Here is a 23,395-nt window from a genome sequence, read left to right as displayed (position 1 = left end):
GTCTGGTTCTTATGCTTTTTTGTCTCTTTAGACTGTGCTTTTCTTGCATTTTGTCATGCCTTGTAATTTTTTTGTGAAAGCCAGATGTGATATATCAGGTAATAGGAACTGAGATAAGTACTTAGGCCTCTAGCGTGAGGATTTATGTTAATCTGACTAGGAGTTGGGCTGTATTTAATGTTTTCTCTACTAGTAGGTGCCAGAGGCTTTAAATTTCTCTTGTCTTTTGTATTGACTTTGGGCTTCCCTAAGCACTCCTTCTCTGGAAGCATGACACGTTCTTTCAGCTGTCATGTACTATTATTATTTGGCAGCCCTGTTGGTGTGATGGTAAAGAATGGGGGAGCAGATGTGTTCTATACTATTATGATTAAATGCAAGTTTTTCAGTGAGTCTGTGTCCCTGGGCTGTGACCTTCCCAATATTTCTTAGTTCCTCTTACTCTTAGTTGAGACAGGTAGGCTAGAGGGTACTGCAGTGGGGAAATGCCCTTCCCCCAAGTGGGATATGTCTCTGGTAAAATCTTTGTCCCTGGAGAGTAGACCATTGTCATGGAAAACACTCATGTACATTTCACAATTACTCTTCCCCTTCTACTTCCAGATCTTTCTTGTCTCCTCAGTAAGAGCCTGGTAGGGTTCCTGGAGGTAAAACCCATTAAAGTATAGAGGGTCCCCAAAGACTAAAGCCCCAAAGAGTTTCCTCCTCTAGGGCTAGTTTACACTCAGTCTCCAGCATTTCATCAAAACTACCATTTAACTGTTCCTATCAGTTTATGGCTCCTGTAGCTTCTGCTCTGGGGAAACAGATCTTGGCTGTGATTCTCTGGTTTTGCCTATTTCTCCAGATTTTGACTAGTGGTTTGCCCTTGACCTCAGTTCTCCAAAGAGTCCAAGAAAAGTAATTGATTTTGAGTTTGTTCATCTTTTTGTAGTTTTAAGGACAGAAGTGATGATGTCTAAGGTCTTTATATATCAGAGCTGAAATTGGAAGAGATTCTATTTTATTTTTATTTATATAATGGCAGTAAATCATTTTAAATATATATATATATATAAAACTAAAAGGTTGGAGTAATAGGGGCTTTCATTCAGAGATGAGGAAGTTAATGAATAATGATACTAACGACTTGTGCAAGGTGACATGTACATTTGACAGAAAGTATTTAATCTTTAAATTTAACAAAATAGTAATATATTATTAATTTTTCTGAATTTACAATTTAAGAACTTCATTTTAGAATTGAGGTTGGTATTTTTAATTTCTGCCTCTAAAATTTGCATCCACATGCAAAGTATATGCTGTACTTTGTGTATTAAACCCAATAATGCTTTCCAGGTGTTCATTTTGTACCAGGATGCTGTTATTATTGAAGATGATCATGTTTTTGTGTTTTAATCTTGACAAACTAAAATATTTAGAGTGTTCAAAAATGTTGTAATACATGAAAGAAAAGCCAGTGTTTTGAGAGGATAGTCATTTTAAATACAAAGATGAGATTTAGCTTGCAATAGAAGGAGGGGAAATACTGAGATTAGAACTCTAGTTGTTGGCATATTTGTGGACATGAAACTTGAAGGAGAAATTAAATGAGTGTTTAAAGAATCTCTTTTCACAGAAGTACCAATTTTAGGATTTTCAAAACCTGATTGCCTAAGAAAATAAATAAAAATTTCTATTTTTAAACAAACATGTTAAATATCGATTTTCTGTGTAAGGACTTTTCAAGGAAGAGAAGAAAATGGGAATTAAAAATGCATAAATGATCTTCACTTACCAAGACTGAACTAGTAAACCTGTTCCCCAGATCACTATTGAACTATGTGTTAGTTACCATGCTAAATGTTTTGTATATAGCCTCTCAGTTAATCCTTGCAACAGTTAAACATTTATAAAATCTGAAACTTAAAGAATTTAGTTGGCATTTCCAAGGTCTGTTCTGGAGCTTTTTCTTCCTCACTGTAGGAATTCTTGGGAGAACGAATTCCCTTACTTCTAAGACCTTAATTCCTATGCATTGATAGCTCCCAAGCATACATTCCAGTCGGCCTTTCTCTTTCTTTCCCTCTAACTGTCTGTCTCTCTCTCTCTCTCCCTTCTTCTTTTCCTCCCTCCCCCTTCCTCCCTTCCTCCTTCTTTCCTTTACTCCTTCCCTTCCTGCCCCACTCTCTCTTTTTCTAGACTTGTATGATCCTCCTGCTCACTGGGTACCTCTACTTATTCCACAGATACATCTAATTTTAACATGTCCAAAACAGCAGTTTACTTCACGCCAAACTTTTTGCCCTGTGTTCTCTTTGACAATGGTGATATTGTCCATGTGATTGCTCAGTCCTGGAAAGTGGGTATAATTCTTGATTTATTGTTGCCTCTCACCCATCACCTCTAATTGATCATCAGGTCCTGTTGATTCTTTTTCCTAAACAGATTGTAAATCTGTCTACTTCTCTTTTTTCTCACTGTCACCACCAAAGTTTATGCCAAGTTGATTCTTATAGGAATTACTACAGTGTCCTCTTATGGGTATTCTCTTCTAGTGTCTTACCTCTCCACTCCAATTTACTCACTGTAGCCACAGTAAGCTTTCCAATATGACAGTGGCTTTTTGGGTAAATTAAAAACTCTACCATAATTGTTAAGGATTTTCATGACATTGACTCTCACTGTCTAACTCTCTGGCTTCTCCTCCTCTCCTTCCAATATATATTCATTCTCTCCCCTGACGACCCCCAGCTTCATTGGGGTATAGTTGACAGTTTAAAATCGTACAAAGTATGCAACTTGATGATTTGATATACATATACATTGTAAAATACTCATCACTATCAAGCTACTTAACATACACATCACCTCATATAGTTACCATTTTCTTTTTTTGTGTGTAGTGAGAACACAAGCTCTGCCCTCTTAGCAAATTTCAAGTATACAATACAGTATTGTTAAGTATAGTCGCATTGTTTACTTTATTTATTTGTTTATAACATCTTTATTGGAGTATAATTGCTCTACAATGGAGTGTTAGTTTCTGCTTTTAACAAAATGAATAACTTATACATATACATATGTTCCCATATCTCTTGCCTCTTGCGTCTCCCTCCCTCCCACACTCCCTATCGCACCCCTCTAGGTGGTCACAAAGCATTGAGCTGATCTCCCTGTGTTATGTGGCTACTTCCCACTAGCTATCTATTTTACGTTTTGTAGTGTATATATGTCCATGCTACTCTCTCACGTTGTCACAGCTTACCCTTCCTCCTACCCATATCCTCAAGTCCATGCTCTAGTAGGTCTGGGTCTTTATTCCCGTCTTATCCCTAGGTTCTGAATGACCTTTTTTTGTTTTTTTCTTAGATACCTTATATATGTGTTAGCATATGGTATTTGTTTTTCTCTTTCTGACATACTTCACTCTGTATGACAGACTCTAGGTCCATCCACCTCACTACAAATAACTCAATTTCATTTCTTTTTATGGCTGAGTAATATTCCATTGTATATATGTGCCACATCTTCTTTATCCATTCATCTGTTGATGGACACTTAGGTTGCTTCCATGTCCTGGCTATTGTAAATAGAGCTGCAATGAACATTTTGGTACATGACTCTTTTTGAATTATGGTTTTCTCAGGGTATATGCCCAGTAGTGGGATTGCGGGGTCGTATGGTAGTTCTATTTGTAGTTTTTTAAGGAACCTCCATACTGTTCTCCATAGTGGCTGTATCAATTTACATTCCCACCAGCAGTGCAAGAGGGTTCCCTTTTCTCCACACCCTCTCCAGCATTTATTGTTTCTAGAGTTTTTGATGATGGCCAATCTGACCAGTGTGAGATGATATCTCATTGTCGTTTTGATTTGCATTTCTCTAATGATTAATGATGTTGAGCATTCTTTCATGTGTTTGTTGGCAATCTGTATATCGTCTTTGGAGAATGTCTATTTAAATCTTCTGCCCATTTTGGGACTGGGTTGTTTGTTTTTTTTGTTATTGAGCTGCATGAGCTGCTGGTAAATTTTGGAGATTAATTCTTTGTCAGTTGCTTCATGTGCCAATATTTTCTGCCACTCTGAGGGTTGTCTTTTCGTCTTGTTTATGGTTTCCTTTGTTGTGCAGAAGCTTTTTAGTTTCATTAGGTCCCATTTGTTTATTTTCATTTGTATTTCCATTTCTCTAAGAGGTGGGTCAAAAAGGATCTTCCTGTGATTTATGTCATAGAGTGTTCTGCCTATGTTTATCCATTTTGAGTTTATTTTTGTGTATGGTGTTAGGAAGTGTTCTAATTTCATTCTCTTACACGTAGCTGACCAGTTTTCCCATCACCACTTATTGAAGAGGCTGTCTTTTCTCCACTGTATATTCTTGCCTCCTTTATCAAAGATAAGGTGACCATATGTGCGTGGGTTTACCTCTGGGCTTTCTATCCTGTTCCATTGATCTATATTTCTGCTTTTGTGCCAGTACCATACTGTCCAGATTACTGTAGATTTGTAGTATATTCTGAAGTCACGGAGCTTGACTCTTCTAACTCAGTTTTCTTTCTCAAGATTGCTTTGGCTATTCGGGGTCTTTTGTGTTTCCATACAAATTGTGAAATTTTTTGTTCTAGTTCTGTCAAAAATGCCAGTGGTAGTTAGATAGGGATTGCATTGAATCTGTAGATTGCTTTGGGTAGTAGAATCATTTTCACAATGTTGATTCTTCAATTCCGAGAACATGGTATATCTCTCTATCTATTTGTATCATCTTTCATTTTTTTCATCAATGTCTTATAATTTTCTTCATATAGGTCTTTTGTCTCCTTAGGTAGGTTTATTCCTGGATATTTTATTCTTTTTGTTACAATGGTAAATGGGAGTGTTTTCTTCATTTCACTTTCAGATTTTTCATCGTTAGTGTATAAGAATGCCAGAGATTTCTGTGTATTAATTTTGTATCCTGTTACTTTACCAAATTCATCGATTATCTCTAGTAGTTTTCTGGTAGCATCTTTAGGATTCTCTATGTATAGTATCATGTAATCTGCAAACAGTGACAACTTTACTTCTTCTTTTCAGATTTGGATTCCTTTTATTTCTTTTTATCCTCTGATTGCTGTGGCTAAAACTTCCAAAACTATGTTGAATAAGAGTGGTGAGAGTGGGCAAACTTGTCTTCTTCCTGATGTTAGTGGAAATGGTTTCAGTTTCTCACCATTGTGGATGATGTTGGCTGTGGGTTTGTACTATATGGCCTTTATTATGTTGAAGAAAGTTCCCTCTATGCCTACTTTCTGCAGGGTTTTTATCATAAATGCGTGTTGAATTTTGTCGAAAGCTTTCTCTGCAACTATTGAGATGATCATATGGATTTCTCCTTCAATTTGTTAATATGGTGCATCACGTTGATTGTTTTGCATATATTGAAGAATCTTTGCATTCCTGGAATATACCCCACGTGATCGTGGTGTATGATCCTTTTAATGTGCTCTTGGATTCTGTTTGCTACTGTTTTGTTGAGGAGTTTTGCATCTATTTTCTTCAGTGATATTGTCATGTAGTTTTCTTTCTTTGTGTCATCTTTGTCTGGTTTTGGTATCAGGGTGATGGTGGCCTCGTAGAATGAGTTTGGAAGTGTTCCTCCCTCTGGTATATTTTGGAAGAGTTTGACAAGGATAGGTGTTAGCTCGTCTCTAAATGTTTGGTAGAATTCACCTATGAAACCATCTGTTCCTGGGCTTTTGTTTGTTGGAAGATTTTTAATCACAGTTTCAATTTCAGTGCTTGTGATTGGTTTGTTCATATTTTCTATTTCTTCCTGGTTCAGGCCCGGCAGGTTGTTCATTTGTAAGAATTTGTCCATTTCTTCCAGGTTGTCTATTTTATTGGCATAGAGTTGCTTGTAATAATCTCTCTTGATCCTTTGTATTTCTGCAGTGTCAGTTTTTACATCTCCTTTTTCATTTCTAATTCTAGTCATTTGAGTCTTCTCCCTTTTTTTCTTAATGAGACTGGCTAATGGTTTATCAATTTTGTTTATCTTCTCAAAGAAACAACTTTTACTTTTATTGATCCTTGTTGTTGTTTCCTTCATTTCTTTTTTATTGATTTCTGATCTGATCTTTATGATTTCTTTCCTTCTGCTAACTTTGGGGTGTTTTTGTTCTTCTTTCTCTAATTGCTTTAGGTACAAGGTTAGGTTTCTTATTTGAGGTGTTTCCTGTTTCTTAAGGTAGGATTGTATTGCTATCAACTTCCCTCTTAGAACCGCTTTTGCTGCATCCCAAAGGTTTTGGCTAGTCGTGTCTCCATTGTCATTTGTTACTAGGTATTTTTTTATTTCCTCTTTGATTTATTCAGTTATCACTTCGTTATTAAGTAATGTATTGTTTAGCCTCCATGTGTTTGTATTTTTTACAGATCTTTTCCTGTATTTCATATCTAGTCTCATAGCATTGTTGTTGGAAAAGATACCTATGTGATTTCAGTTTTCTTAAATTTACCAAGGCTATATTTGTGACCCAAGATATGATCTATCCTGGAGAATGTTCCATGAGCACTTGAGAAAAATGTGTATTCTGCTGTTTTTGGATGGATTGTCCTATAAATATCAATTAAGTTCTCTTATTTAATGTATTATTTAAAGCTTGTGTTTCCTTATTTATTTTCATTTTGGATGATCTGTCCATTGGTAAAAGTGGGGTGTTAAAGTCCCCTACTATGAATGTGTTACTGTCGATTTCCCCTTTTATGGCTGTTAGTATTTGCCTTATGTATTGAGGTGCTCCTATGTTGGGTGCATAAATATTTACAATTGTTATATCTTCTTTTTGGATCAATCCCTTGATCATTATGTAGTGTCCTTCTTTGTCTCTTGTAATAGTCTTTATTTTAAAGTGTATTTTGTCTGTTATGAGAATTGCTACTCCAGTTTTCTTCTGACTTTCATTTGCATGGAATATCTTTTCCATTCCCTCACTTTCAGTCTGTATATGTCCCTAGTTCTGAAGTGGGTCTCTTGTTGACAGCATATATACAGGTCTTCTTTTTGTATCCATTGAGCCAGTCTGTGTCTTTTGGTGGGAGCATTTAATCCATTTACATTTAAGATATTTATCAATATGTATGTTCCTGTTCCCATTTTCTTAATTGTTTTCTGTCTGTTATTGTAGGTCTTTTCATTCTCTTGTTTGTCTTGCTTAGAGAAGTTCCTTTAGGATTTGTTGTAAAGTTGGTTTGGTGGTGCTGAACTGTCTCAGCTTCTGCTTGCCTGTAAAGGTTTTAATTTCTCCATCAAACCTAAATGAGATCCTTGCTGGGTAGAGTAATCTTAGTTGTAGGTTTTTCTCCATCATCACTTTAAATATGTCTTGCCACTCCCTTCTGGCTTGCAGCGTTTCTGCTGAAACGTCAGCTGTTAATCTTATGGGGATTCCCTTGTGTGTTATTTGTTGTTTTTCCCTTGCCACTTTTAATATGTTTTCTTTGTATTTAATTTTTGATAGTTTGATTAATATGTGTTTTGGTGTGTTTCTCCTTGGAGTTATCCTGTATGGGACCCTCTGTGTTTCCTGGACTTCATTAACTATTTCCTTTCCCATATTAGGGAAGTTTTCAACTATAATCTCTTCAAATATTTTCTCAGTCCCTTTCTTTTTCTCTTCTTCTTCTGGGACCCCTATAATTCGAATGTTGGTGCATTTAATGTTGTCCCAGAGGTCTCTGAGACGGTCCTCAGTTCTTTTCATTCTTTTTTCTTTATTCTGCTCTGCAGTAGTTATTTCCACTATTTTGTCTTCCAGGTCACTTAACCGTTCTTCTACCTCAGTTATTCTGCTATTGATCCCTTCTAGCATATATTTAATTTCATTTATTGTGTTATTCATCATTGCTTGTTTCCTCTTTAGTTCTTCTAGGTCTTTGTTAAATGTTTCTTGCATTTTCTGTATTCTATTTCCAGGATTTTGGATCATCTTTACTATCATTATTCTGAATTCTTTTTTAGATAGACTGCCTGTTTCCTCTTCATTTCTTAGGTCTGGTGGGTTTTTACCTTGCTCCTTCATCTGCTGTGTGTTTTTCTGTCTTTTCATTTTGCTTATCTTACTGTGTTAGGGGTCTCCTTTTCACAGGCTGCTGGTTCATAGTTCCCATTGTTTTTGGTGTCTGTCCCCAGTGGCTAAGGTTGGTTCAGTGGGTTGAGTAGGTTTCCTGGTTGAGGGGACTAGTGCCTGTGTTCTGGTGGATGAGGCTGGATCTTGTGTTTCTGATGGGCAGGTCCCTGTCTGGTGGTGTGTTTTGGGGTGTCTCTGGCCTTATTATGATTTTAGGCAACCTCTCTGCTAATGGATGGGGCTGTGTTCCTGTCTTGCTAGTTGTTTGGTATAGGGTGTCCAGCACTGTTGCTTGCTGGTAGTTGAGTGAAGCTGGGTGTTGGTGTTGAGATGGAGATCTCTGGGATATTTTCACCATTTGATATTATGTAGAGTTGGGAGGTCTCTTGTGGACCAGTGTCCTGAAGTTGGCTCTCCCACGTCAGTGGCACAGCCCTGATGGCTGCCTGGAGCACCAAGAGACTGCCCTCCACACAGCTCAGAATAAAAGCAAGAATAAATGAGAAAGAAAGAAAGAAAGAAAGAAAGAAAGAAAGAAAGAAAGAAAGAAAGAAAGAAAGAAAGAAAGAAAGAAAGAAAGAAAAAAGAAAGAAAGAAATAGGATAATATAAAGTAAGATAAAATAAAATAAAGTTATTAAAATAAAAAATAAATAATAATTATTATGAAAAAAATTTTAGAAAGTAACAAACAAACAGAAAAACAGAACCCTAGGACAAACGGTGAAAGCAAAGCTATACAGACAAAATCTCACACAGAAGCATACACATACACACTCTCAAAAAGAGGAAAAGGGGAAAAAATAATCTCTCTTGTTCCCAAAGTCCACCTCCTCAATTTGGGATGATTTGTTGTCTATTCAGGTATTCCACAGATCCAGGGTACATCAAGTTGATTGTGGAGATTTAATCCACTGCTTCTGAGGCTGCTGGGAGAAATTTCCCTTTCTCTTCTTTGTTCGCACAGCTCTCGGGGTTCAGCTTTGGATTTGGCCCCATCTCTGTGTGTAGGTCGCCTGAGGGCGTCTGTTCTTCGCTCAGACAGGATGGGTTTAAAGGAGCAGCTGATTCAGGGTCTCTGGCTCACTCAGGCCAGGGGGAGGGAGGGGCATGGAGTTCGGGGCGAGCCTGTGGCGGCAGAGGCCGGTGTGATGTTGCAATAGTGTGAGGTGTGCCGTGCTTTCTCCCGGGGAAGTTTTCCCTGGGTCACGGGACCCTGGCAGTGGTGGGCTGCACAGGCTCCCAGGAGGGGAGGTGCGGATAGTGACCTGTGTTTGCACACAGGTTTCTTGGTGGCTGCAACAGCAGGCTTAGCGTCTCATGCCTGTCTCTGGGGTCCGAACTGATAGCCGCGTTTCATGTCCATCTCTGGAGCTCCTTTAAGCAGTGCTCTTAATCACCTCTCCTGGATCACCAGGAAACAAAGAGGCAAGAAAAAGTCTCTTGTCTCTTCTGCAGCCCCAGACTTTTCCTGGACTACCTCCTGGCTAGCCGTGGCGCACTAACCCCTTCAGGCTATGTTCACGCTGCCAACCCCAGTCCTCTCCCTGGGATCTAAGCTCCGAAGCCCAATCCTCAGCTCCCAGCCCCCTCCCATTCCGGCAGGTGAGCCGAAAAGCCTCTCGGCCAGGTGAGTGCTGGTCAGCACCAATCCTCTCTGCGGGAGTCTCTCTGCTTTGCCCTCTGCACCCCGTTGCTGTGCTCTCCTCCATGGCTCTGAAGCTTCCCCCTCCGCCACCCACAGTCTCCACACGCAAAGGGCCTTCTAGTGTGTGGAAAACTTTCCTCCTTCACAGCTCCCTCCCACTGGTGCAGGTCCCATCCCTATTCTTTTGTCTCTGTTTTTTCTTTTTTCTTTTGACTACCCAGGTACGTGGGGAGTTTCTTGCCTTTTAGGAAGTCTGAGGTCTTCTGCCAGCATTCAGTGGGTGTTCTATAGGAGCAGTTCCATGTGTAGATGTATTTCTGATGTATCTGTGGGGAGGAAGGTGATCTCTGTGTCCTACTCTTCCGCCATCTTCTCCTGTCTTGCATTGTTTACTTTAGATCTGCAGAACTTATACATCTTGCATACCTGAAATTTTGTACCCCTTGAACAACATCTCCCCATTTCCCCTTCCCCCTAGCCCCTGGTAACCATAATTCTACTCCAATATATATATTATTTGAGTACACTGATTTTTCTTTTCAGTTTTCAACCCATATTCTTTCTTGCATCCTACCTTTGTAGTTGGCATTTCCTCTGCCTGGAATACTCTTCCTCTTTACAGATCTTCCCTCACTAACCCTTATTTTTCACTTGTGTCTCAGTAGAAATGTCACTTCTTCTAAGGAGCCTTCACTTCTTCCAAGAAGGTTTCCCTATGTCCCTATTCCCCTAATATGTGGATTAGTTTTCTTTTCTACATTCTCTCACATCACCCTATGTCCCTTAGAATTGCCCTCATCATACTGCATTTGGCTGTTCAATTGCTACATCCTCCATCAAAATTATAAGATCAATAAGGAGTTGTCTACATATATTCTTAACACAAAACTGTATGGGCACATAGTAGGATCTTCATAAATATTTGATGAAAGAATGGATTAAACTGTTATATGTTAAATGGCAAGTGAATTTTTTTAACTGAAGTATAGTTGATTTACAATATTGTTAGTTTCAGTTGTATAGCAAGCAATGTGATTCAGATAGATAGATAGATAGATAGACAGATAGATAGATTCCTTTCTGTTATAGGTTATTACAAGACATTGAATATAGTTCTCTGTGCTATACAGTAAATCTTTTTTGTTTATTTTATGTATGGTAGTGCGTATGTGTTAATTCCGTACTCCTAATTTATCCCTCACCCTCAATTTCCCCTTTGGTAACCATAAGTTTGTTTTCTATGTTTGTGAGTCTGTTTCTGTCTTCTAAATAATTTCATTTGTACTATTTTTTAGATTCCACATATGTTATATAATATATAATATTTTTCTCTGACTTAGTATGATAATCTATAGGTCCATCCATATTGCTGCAAATGAACTTATTTCATTTTTTGTTATGGCTAACGTTACATTATATATATATATATATATATACACACACACAGTATCTTCTTTATTCATTCATCTGTTGATGGACATTTAAGTTGCTTCCATGTCTTGGCTATTGTAAATAGTGCTGCTGTGAACATTTGGCATGCATGTATCTTTTCAAATTAAAGTTTTCATCTTTTCCAGATATATTCCCAGGAGTGGGATTGCTAGGTCATATGATAACTCTATTTTTAGATTTATAAGGGACTTCCATACTGTTCTCCTTAGTAGCTGCACCAAGTTACAGTCCCACCAACAGTGTAAGAGGGTTCATTTTCTCCACACCCTCTCCTGCATTTATTATTTGTAGACTTTTTAATGATGGCTATTCTGACCGGTATGAGGTGATACCTCATTGTAGTTTTGATTTGCATTTCTCTAATTATTAGCAATAATGAGCATTTTTTATGTGCCTGTTGGCCATCTGTAGGCTTTTTTTGGAAAACTGTCTCTTTAAGTCTTCCTCCCACTTTATGATTGGGTTGTTTCTGTGAAATTGAGTTGTATGAGCTGTTTATATATTTTGGAAATTAAGCTCTTGTCAGTTGCATCATTTGCAAACATTTTCTCCCATTCTGTAGGTTGTCTTTTCATTTTGTTTATGGTTTCCTTTGCTGTGCAAAAGCCTTTAAATTTGATAAGGTCTCATTTGTTTATTTTTGCTTTCATTTCTATTGCCTTGGGAGACTGACCCAAGAAAATGTTTGTACTATTCATGTTTTCTTCTAGGAGTTTTATGGTGTCATGACTTATGTTTAAGTCTTTAAGCCATTTTGAGTTTATTTTTGTGTATGGTGAGAGATTGTTTTCTAACTTACTTGATTTACATGCAGCTATCCAACTTTCCCAACACCCTTTGCTGAAAAGACTGTCCTTTCCCATTGTACCTTCTTGCCTCCTTTGTCGAAGAGTAATTGACTGTGGTGTGTGGGTTTATTTCTGGGCTCTCTCTTCTTTTCCATTCATCCATATTCTGTTTTTGTGCCAGTACCACACTGTTTTACTATTGTAGCTATGTAGTATTCTCTGAAGTCTGGGATGGTTATGCCTCCTGCTTGGTTCTTTTTTCAGGATTGCTTTGGCAGTTCAGAGTCTTTTATGGTTCCAAATGAATTTTAGGGTTATTTGTCCTAGTTCTGTGAAAAGTGCCATTGGTAATTTGATAGGGATTGTGTTAAATCTGTAGATTGTTTTGGATACTATTGCCATTTTAACAGTATTAATTCTTCCAATCCAAGAGCATGTGATATCTTTCCATTTCTTTGAATCATCTTCAATTTCCTTTATTCATGTTTTATAGTTCTGAGCTTATGAGTCTTTCACCTCCTTGGTGAGGTTTATTCCTAAGTATTTTATTTTTTGGGTTGTGATTTTAGAAAGTATTGTTTTTTGGGTTTTGTTTTTTACATTCTTTCTGATATTTCATTGTTGTAAAGAAATGCAACTTACTTCTGTATGTTAATCTTGTATCCTGCTACATTACTGAATTCATTTATCAGTTCTAGTAGTTTTTGTGTGGAGTCTTTAGGGTATCATACAGTGTATCATCTGTTTATAATTACAATTTTACCTCTTCCCTTCCAATTTGGATACATTTTATTTCTTTTTCTTGTCTGATTGCTGTGGCTAGGATTTTCAATAATGTGTTGAATAGAAGAGGTGAGAGTGGGCAATGTTGTTTTGTTCCAGATTTTAGCAGGAAGGCTTTCATCTTTTCACCTTTGACTATTATATTAGCTGTGAGTTTGTCATAAATAGTTTTTACTATTTTGAGATATGTTCCCTCTCCATCCAATTTGGTAAGAGTTTTTATCATGAATGGATGTTGAATTTTGTCAAATGCTTTTTCTGCATCTATTGAGATGATCATGTGGTTTTTGTTTTTTCTTTGTTTATGTGGTGTATCACATTGATTGATTTGTGTGTGTTGAACCATCCTTGTAAACTTGGGATGAATCCCACTTGGTCATGGTGTATGATCATTTTCATGTGTTGTTGGATTTGGTTTGTTAATATTTTGTTGAGAAGTTTCACATCTATATTCATCAAAGATATTGGCCTGTAATTTTTTTTTTTCTGGTAGTATCTTAGTCTGGTTTTATTATCAGTGTTATGGTGGCTTCATTAAAATGTCCTTGGGAGTGTTCCCTGCTCTTCAATTTTCTGTAGGAGTTTGAGAAGAATTGGTATAAATTCTTCTTTGTATGTTTGCTAGAATTCACCTGTGAAGCCATCTGGTCCTGAACTTTTATTTGTAGGGAGTTTTAAAATTACAGATTCTATTTCAGTTCTAGTGATCAGTCTGTTCAAATTATCTATTTCTTCTTGATTCAATTTTGGAGGCCTGTATGTTTCTAGAAACTTGTCCATTTCTTATAGGTCACCGAATTTTTGACATATAATTATTCATAGTATTCCCTTATGGGTTTTTTTTTTGTTATTCTGTAGTATCGATTGTTATGTCTCCTTTTTTGTTTCTTATTTTGTTTATTTGGGTTTTCTCTCTTTTCTTCTTGGTGAGAGGTTTGTCAATCTTGTTTATCCTTTCAAGAATCAACTCCTGGTTTTACTGATTTTTTCTTATTTTTTAAATTTCTATTTTATTCATTTCCTCTCTAGTTTTTATTATTTCCTTCCTTCTTCTGACTTAAGGTTTTGTTTTTCTTCTTTTTCTAATTCTTTTAAGTGGTTGGTTAGGTTATTTATTTGAGATTTTTCTTTTTGGAGGAAGGCCTGTATTGCTATAAACTTCCCTCTAAGAATTGCTTTTGCTGTATCCCATAGACTTTGTATGGCTGTGTTTTCATTGTCATTTGTCTCAAGGTATTTTTAAATTTCCTCTTTGATTTCATCATTGACCCATTGGTTTTTTAGAAGCATGTTGTTTAGTCTCCATGTAATCATTTTTTTCTCATTTCCTTTTCTGTGGTTAACTTCTAGTTTCATGTTGTGTAGTCAGAAAAGATGCTTGAGATAATTTCTATAGTCTTAAATTTGTAGAGGCTTGTTTTGTGCCCTAGTATGTGGTTAATTCTAGAGAATGTTCCATGTGCACTTGAAAAGAATGTGTAATCTGGTTTTTTGGATGTAATGTTGTGAAACTATCAATTAAGTCTAACTGTTCTATTGTATCACTTAGGATCTCTGTTGCCTTATTTATTCTCTGTCTGGACGATTTGTCCATTGATGTGAGTGGGGTGTTAAAGTCTCCTACTATTATTGTATTCCTGTCAATCTCTCCTGTTATGTCTGTTAGTATTTGTTTATATATTTGGGTGCTCCTATATTAGGTACATATATGTTGATAAGTGTAAAATCCTTTTGTATTGATCCTTTTATCATTATATATTGTACTTCTTTATATTTCTTTATGACCTTTGTTTTAAAGTCTATTTTGTCTGATATGAGTATTGGGACCTCCACCTTCTTGTCATTTCCATTTGCATGAAATATATTTTTCCATCCCCTGGCTTTCAATCTATGTGTGTTCTTTGCCCTGAAGTGCATCTCTTGTAAGCAGCATACTGTACACTCTTGTTTTTATCCAACCTGCCAATCTGTCTTTTGACTGGTGCATTTAGTCCATTAACATTTAAGGTAATTATTGATAGATATATATTATTGCCATTTAAAACCTTATTTTCCCATTGATTTTATATTTCTTCTTTGTCTGTTTCTTTTTCCTTTTGTTTTTCCTTTCATCATTTGATGATTTTCCTTTTGTATTATACTTATGTTCTCTTTTTGGTTTTTGTGAATCTATTGTGTGTTTCTGACTTGTGGTTACACTGTTTTTCAAGTATGTTAACCCCTTCCTATATATACTTGCCTTCGACTGGTAGTCATATAGGCTCAAACACATTCTAGGGAAAAAAATCCACATTTTCTTACTCTCCTCTCCCACATTTTATGATTTTGATGTCCTCTCTTACAGCTTCATGTTCTTCTTTTTGCTATTCATTGTGGTTGTCATCACTTTCTCAGAAAATGTTTTTGATTTTAAAATATTTTGATTAAAATTTAAAACATTATGATTAATTTTGATTAAAACATTTCATTAAAATGTTTTAATCTGTGTACTGGCTTCTTTAAGTGATTTATTTTCCAATTGTAATTTTCTTTTTCTTATAGATTCTTACTTCTTTTCTATTTAGAGAAGAACTTTCAATATTTCCTTTAAGATAAGTATAGTATTGCTGTATTCTTTTAGTTTTTGCTTGTCTGGGAAGTTTTTTATCTCTCCTCTTCTAAAGGATAATCTTGCTGGGTAGAGTATTCTAGTTTGCAAATTTTTTCCCTTCCAGGACTTTAAATATAACTTGACACTTGCTTTTGGCCTACAACGTTTCTGTAGAGGAATCAGCTGTTAGTGTTATGGGGGTTCCCTTGTAATTAACTCTTTGCTTTTCTCTTACTGCCTTTAGAATCTTCTCTTTGTCTTTAGCTTTTCCCATTTTTATTATAGTATGTCTTAGTGTAGGTCTGCTTGGATTTATCTTGTTTGAAACCCTCTGTGCTTCCTGTACCTGAATATCTGTTTGCTTCTTTAGGTTTGGGAATTTTTCAGCCATAATTTCTTTCAACACATTTTTGATCCCTTTTTGCTTTCTTTCCCTCATGGAATCCCTATTTTTCATAGGTTGGCATAGTTTATATTATCCCATAGGTCTCTTGTATTGCTTTATTCTTTTTTTTTAATTTGGCTTTCTGTCTTCTGTCTTGATTGGACAATTTCCATTATTCATTATTCCATTATTCCAGGTCACTTATTTGTTCTTCTGCATTATTCATTTTGCTATGCAATGACTTTAGTTCAGCTTTCATCTCGACAAATGAGTTTTTTAATTTTTCTTGGTTCCTCTTTCTAGTTTCTAGTTTCTTTTTTCTGTACTCTACATTTCCATTGATACCCCTTCTTAATTCCTTCACTATTTTCATTATCTCCTGTTTGAAATCAGTGTCTATCATATTGAAGAGGTCTGCTTCATTGTTTGTTCTTTCAGAGGAATGCTCTTGGTCTTTTAACTGGGATTGGTTCCTCTGCTTCATTTTTACTTTTATTTCTCTCTGTGAGTTTAGAAGAAGCAATTATCTACTCTGATCTTCGAGGGCTATTTATATGTGGGAGCATCCCTGTGTAGCTTGTATGGATTTAGTATATTTGGTCTGAGGGCTTTTTCTTAGTATGCATGCCTGGCACCTCTTTCCTCAGCATGTGCTGGTCATTATCCCCTTGATAGGGGTTATGCAGATGTGGCTGCTGGTGCCCAGTCCTGGGGTTCTCAGTGGTGGTTCAGGAATGGCCCTGGGACACAGGATGGGAGCAGAGGTGGCTCACAACCACTCCTGGAATTCAGGCAGGTGGCAGTGGGGGCTCTCAACCACTCTTGGGGTCTGCAAGGGTGGCTTGTAACCACTCTTGGCTTGAAATGTCTCCTGGTATCTGGAAGGGAGGTGGCAGGAGCCCACAACTACTCCTGGATTCCAAGAGGGAAACAGCAGAGACCGATGACCACTCCTTGGGTCCAGGAAGGAGGAGATTGGGGCCTGTGACCATTCTTGGGTCTGGGTGGGTAACCATTTTTATTTTAAACACCTAAAATTGTTCTTCCTTTTTGAATACATGTATGCATGCACAGACAAACCTGTTCAAACATTTGAGCAAAATGTTAAAAATTAAAAGATATAATAACATACAAAATTGAAATGATTTGCTTCTCTTTTGTTTGCTCTTACCATTTTAGATGATGGAAAATTGTCCTTTGAAGAATTCAAAGCATATTTTGCAGATGGTGTTCTGAGTGGAGAAGAGTTACGTGAGCTCTTCCATACCATTGATACACATAATACCAAGTAAGGAACTTTTTTTTAATCACTAGATTCTGTAAACAAAGTAGAGAGGGCATGAACAAGTACATACCAATGAAACAGAGAGGGAGTAAAGCTGCAGAGGACACAGTTTGTAACACACCTATGTTCAGTTCTGAGATAGCCTCTAACAATTGAAATGCTGTGAAAAACTGAATTTTGAACTGGAAAATAAAGATCTTCTGTAGGGAGTTCTCATAAAAATTTGCAGAATTAAAACAAAGCATAGGTTATAAATAATTATAATTCTATCATTAATAAGAAAGTATAATTTTACCTTGTTTCTTAGATTTCATCTCAGTTAGCTTCATTTAAAAATTGTCCTAAGGCCATTTTTATATTACTGTAGTAAAATAGGAAATTGCAGCAATTATTTGGACAATTCAGATGTGCTGAACTCCAAATCAGTGTTACCTGAGAGATGTAGGTAATGCAGGACACAGAATTTTCTCTGAACAATCAATGTATATAGTGATTTACTTGATTTATTTTCAAATCTAGCAAAATAAAATATGAGCTCTGAAAATTTGTAGGTTTAGCTGATGGATTTTTTTGAGTCATTTTACAAGAATTGATTTACTTAATGTTTGAAATTTAAAGTGCTTTATTATGTTGCACTATAGGCACAGCTATGATTACATTTCTAAAAATATTTGCTTCTCATGATCAAGCAAAATATTTTAAGAATATTATTTATGTGACAAAAGAGGAAAATTTAACTTGCAAGTTAAAGAGGAAAATTTAACCAATAAGATATATTTTCAATGTTTTTCTGCTTTCTTTCCAAATATTTTCAAAGTGATTATGTCACTATATTTAAAGTGTAAAAGGAAAAAATATATAATGAAAAATATTCTACCCAACAAGTGTAACATTCAGATTTGAAGGAGAGATAGTTTTAAGACAAGCAAAATCTAAAAGAATTTGGTACCACTAAAATGGCTGTACAATAAATGTTAAAGGGAGTTCTCTAAGTGGAAAAGAAAGACCAAAACCAGAAATATGAAAATTATGAAGGTAAAGATCTCTTTAGTAAAGGAAAATATACAGTAAATGTGGTATATCAATCACTCACAAAACTAGTAGGCAGGTTAAAAGACAAAAGTAGTAAAATCATCTAATCCACCATAAGTAGTTAAGGGATATTTTTTAAAATGCAAAATGTGAAATAAAAAATATTAAATGTGGGGTGGGGGTGCAGGGCTGTTAGAATGCATTTGAACTTAAGAGATCAGTAAAGTATAATTATGTGTGTGTGTGTGTGTATATATATGTATATATATATATATATATACATATATATATTGTTATATATAAACCTCATGGTAACCACAAACACAAATCTTTAATAGATATACACACAAAATGGAGACAGGAATCCAAAAATAACACTAAACATAGCATCAAGTCACATTGGAAGAGTGCAAAAGAAAAAGGAAAGAACAATAAAGAACTATAAAAATGAACTGAAAACAATTAACAGAATGGCAATTGATACATACTTATCAATAACTACTTTAAATGTAAATGGATGAAATGCTCCAATCAAACAACACAGAGTGCCTGAATGGATACAAAAATAAGACCCATATCTATGCTGCCTACAAGAGACTCACTTCAGGTCTAAAGACAAACAAAGACTGAAAGTGAGGGGATGCAAAAAGGTATTCCATGCAAGCGGAAATGAAAAAAAAAACCAGGGTAGCAATATTTATATCAGATAAAATAGACTTTTAAACAAAGACTGTAACAAGAGACAAAGGAGGACATTACATAATGATAAAGAGATAAATCCAGTAAGGAGATATAACATTTATAAATATATTTAAATCCAACATGGGAGCACCTAAATATATACAGTTATATAAACTAAATAACTAATGAGTCACTGAAGAAATCAAAGAGGAAATCACACAAATGAAAATAGAAACACAACAATCCACAATCTACGGGACACAGCAAAAACAGTTCTAAGAGGGAAGTTTATAGAGATACAAGCCTATCTCAGGAATGAAGAAAAATCCCAGGTAAACAGCCTAATCTTACACCTAAAGGAACTAGAAAAAGAAATGCCAACAAAATCTAATGTTAGTATGAAGAAAGCAATAATAATGATCATAGGAGAAGTAAATGAAATAGAGACTAAAATAGAGACAAAAAAATCAATGAAACTAAGAGCTGATTCTTTGAAAAGATAAAACTGATAAAACTTCAGACAGACTCATCAAGAAAAAAAGAGAGGTCCCAAATCAATAAAACAAGAAATGAAAAAAAGAGAGAGGTCTCAAATCAATAAAATAAGAAATGAAAAAGAAGTTACAACCCATGTTATAGAAATAGAAAGGATCATAAGAGATTACTATAAACAATTATACATCAATAAAATGGACAACCTAGAAGAAATGGATGAGTTCCTAGAAACATAAATCTCCCAAGACTGAATCAGGAAGAAATAGAAAATATTAACAGACCTATTACCAGTAATGAAAAATAATCAGTAATAAAACAAACAGAAGTTCAGGACAAGATGGCTTCACAGGTGAATTCTCTCAAACATTTAGAAGAGTTAATGCCTATCCTTCTCAAACTATCCCCGCCCAAAAAAAAAATTGAAGAAAAGGAATGCTTCTGAACTCATTGCAAGAGGCCAGCATTACCCTGATACCAAAACTAGACAAAGACTCTGCAGAAAAAGAAAATGATAGGCCCATATCTCTGATGAACATAGGTGCAAAAATCCTCAACAAAATTTTAGCACATTGAATTCAACAATACATTAAAAGGATCAAACACCATGATCAAGTGGGATTCATCCCAGATTTATCCCCAGGATGCAAGGATGGTTCAATATCTGCAAATCAATTAATAGGATACACCACATTAACAAATGGAAGAATAAAAATCATATGATCATCTAAACAGATGGAGAAAAACAAAATTCAACACCAATTTATGATTTTTAGAACCTCAACAAAATGGGTATAGAAGTAATATACCTCAATATAATAAAGGCATAAATAACTAATGCACAGCTAACATCATATTCAACAGTGAAAGGTTGAAACTTTTCCCACAAAGATCAGTAACAAGAAAAGCATTCTCATTCTACCACTCCTATTTAACATAGTACTGGAAGTCTTAGCCACAGCAATTAGACTAGCAAAGGAAATAAAATAATCCAGATTGGAAAGAGTAAGTAAAACTGTCATTGTTTGCAGATGACATGATACTATATATAGAAAATTCTATATAGTATAGATATTATATATAGAAAATTCTAAAGACACCACCAAAAAACTACTAGAACTTTCAATGAATTCAGTAAAGTTGTAGGATAAAAAATTAATGTACAGAAATCTGTTGCATTTCTGTACACTAAGAACAAACTATCAGAAAGAGAAATTATGAAAACTATCTCATTTACAGTTGCATCAAAACTAATAAAATACCTAGGTATAAATCTAACCAAGGAGGTAAAAGACCCACTTTGAAAACTATAAAACGTTGATGAAAGAAATTGAAGATGACAACATACAAAGGGAAATATATACTGTGCTAAGGGATTGGAAGAATTAATATTGTTAAAATGTCCATGCCACACAAAGCAATCTATAGTTTTAGTGTAATCCCTATCAAAATACCAATGGCAATTTCCACAGAACTAGAACAAATAATTCTAAAATTTGCCTGGAAACACAAAAGACCCTGAATAATCTAAAGAATTTTGAGAAAGAAAAACAGCACTGGATGTATCCCACTCCCTCATTTCAAACTATACTACAAAGCTACTGTAATCAAAACAGTATGGTACTGGCATGAAAACATAGATCAGTGGAACAGAATTAAGAGCCCAGAAATAAACCCATGTTTATATGTTCAATTAGTCTACAACAAAGGAGGCAAGAACATACACTGCAGAAAAGACAGCTTCTTCAATAAATGGTGTTGGGAGAACCGGACAGCTACTTGCAAAATAATCAAACTGGACTACTTTCTCATGCCATATAATAAATATACTCAAAATGGATTAAAAACATAAATGTAAGGCCTTAAACCATAAAACCCTTAGAAGATAACACAGGCAGTATGCTATTTGACATTAGTCTTAGCAATATTTTTTTGGATTTGTCTCCTCAGGCAAGGGAAACAAAAGCAAAAATAAATAAATAAGACTATGTCAAACTAAAAAGCTTTTACACAGTGAAAGAAACTATCATCAAAATGAAAAGGCAGTCTACTGAATGTGAGAAGATATTTTCAAACTATATATCGGAAAAGGAGTTAGTATCCAAAATATATAAAGAACTCATAAAACTCAACCTCAAAAAAACAAACAAGTAAAAAAGGGCAGAGGACTTGAATAGATATTTTTCCAAAGAAGAAATAAAGATGGCCATCAGACACATGAAAATATGCTCAAAGTCACTAATTATCAGCAAACTGCAAATGAAAACCACAATGAGATATCACCTCACACCTGTCAGAATGGGTACTATAAAAAATACAACCAATAGCAAATGTTGGTCAGGATGTGGAGAAAAGGGAAAACTTATGCACTATTGGTGGGAATGCAATTTGGTACAGCTACTATGGAAAACAGTGTAGAGGTTCCTCAAACAATTAATGATAGAACTACCATAAAATCTAGCTATTTCCCTTCTGAGTATTTTTCTGAAGAAAACAAAATAAAAAAGATACATGCACCCCCATGTTCACTGCAGCATTATTTACAATAGCCAAGATTTGGAAGCAACCTAAGAGTCCATCAATAGATGGATGAATAAGGAAGATGTGGTATATACATACAATATAATACTATTCAGCCATAAAAAGACTAAAATTTTGCCATTTGCAACAACATGGATGGACTTTTGGAGGATATAATGCTAGGTGAAATAAGTAAAATAAGAAAGACGAATACTGTGTGATATCACTTACATGTGGAATCTAAAAAATACAACAAACTAGTGAATATAACAAAAAAGAAGCAGACTTACAGATGTGGAGAACAAAATAGTGGTTACCAATGGGAAGAGAGAGGGGAGAGTGTCAATATAGGGTTGGGGGACTAAGAGGTACAAAATACCATGTATAAAATGAATAAGCTACAAGGGTATGTTGACAGCACAGGGAATATAGTTAATTGTTAAACATTGTTAAAAATTGTGAATTGCTATGAGTCATGGGGGTGAATTGTACTGCATGGGGAATACAGTCAATAATATTGTAATAACATTGTATGATGATAAATGGTAACTAGATTTACTGTGATCATTTTGTAATATATAGCAATATTGAATCACTATGTTGTACACCTGCAACTAATCTAGACAATTATTCTTCAACATCAAAAGAAGTGTTTTCACTCATCAGAAAGCTAGCATGTCTACATTTTTCAGTCAGTTAGAGGAATACATGAAGAAATTAGCATAATTCCTTGTAGAAGAGATTCATAGCACAGGCAGGGGGAAAGATCCACTGGAGGCAAAAGTGATTCTTACAGTATAGCAATTTGGAGTTCCAGATTGTCAGGACAGACCAATCAGTAGACCAGATGGAAGTTTTGCTGTTATATAAGACAGTGAACACACAGGAAAGTTTCCTGGGGCCTACAGATGGAAGCCTGTGATAGAGATGGACAACTGATGTCTTCAGATCAAGTGTTCCTTATGCCAGACTAAAATAATTTTTTTGGATGCTGAGCATGGGGATTTCAAACCAGTACTTGTTAAATCACTGAAGCACACCAAAGCAAAAAAAAAAAAAAAAAATTACCACCTACAAAAAATCATAGTCCATCTTGAGCTAGATTTGAAAGTTTAAAATTTTCTTTCTTAACCTAAACTGAAATTTTTGTCTCTAAAGTTCACTTAATTTGTCCTATTTCTTAGGACCATGCAGAATATGAATATTTTATAACCAGGCTTTCTAATATTTGAAGACAGTTTTTATGCACCAATAATGAGATAAAGTCCCATAAAAATTGGAGAGTAATAATATCAAAGGGTTTGTTTTAGATGATAGAATTTTATTCTTTCTGAAACAGGAAAATTCGTTATCTTATATTTGTGCATAACAGTTAAATTTTAAATCTTGATTAGTTGGTTGATGAAACCACCTTCTCCCTTGAGTTATCCATTACCCTCCTTAAGTAGACACATTTTATGGGCATTAGGAAAAGAAGGCAGGATCAGTACCCAAGGAATAAGTATTTATTTGGTTGGCCTGAAGACCAAAGCCTGCACTGCATTATGACTAGAAAGGTCATTCCAATTCCAATAGCTCCAATAGTGGGTAAGAGAGATCTCCCTATTAACATAGCCTATACATCTTCAACTAGCACTGAACACTAAGAGAG

The 23,395-nt window shown here is 35.4% G+C and overlaps 1 protein-coding gene across 1 annotated transcript in view; it reads left to right on the top strand.

The window, feature by feature from the left end:
• Positions 1 to 23,395, top strand: part of NECAB1 (N-terminal EF-hand calcium binding protein 1) — a 289,101-nt gene that overhangs the window by 91,058 nt on the left and 174,648 nt on the right. Inside the window, exon 3 of the mRNA XM_024115914.1 lies at positions 16,914 to 17,022. Coding sequence (XP_023971682.1) covers positions 16,914 to 17,022 — 109 coding nt within the window. The remainder of the gene's footprint in view (positions 1 to 16,913; positions 17,023 to 23,395) is intronic.

The sequence above is a fragment of the Physeter macrocephalus genome, chromosome 15, assembly GCF_002837175.3.
Source record: "Physeter macrocephalus isolate SW-GA chromosome 15, ASM283717v5, whole genome shotgun sequence".
In the NCBI taxonomy this organism is placed as follows: Eukaryota; Metazoa; Chordata; class Mammalia; order Artiodactyla; family Physeteridae; genus Physeter; species Physeter macrocephalus.
The sequence above is the reverse complement of the archived record's forward strand: the minus strand, read 5'-3'. Positions and strand labels throughout refer to the sequence as shown.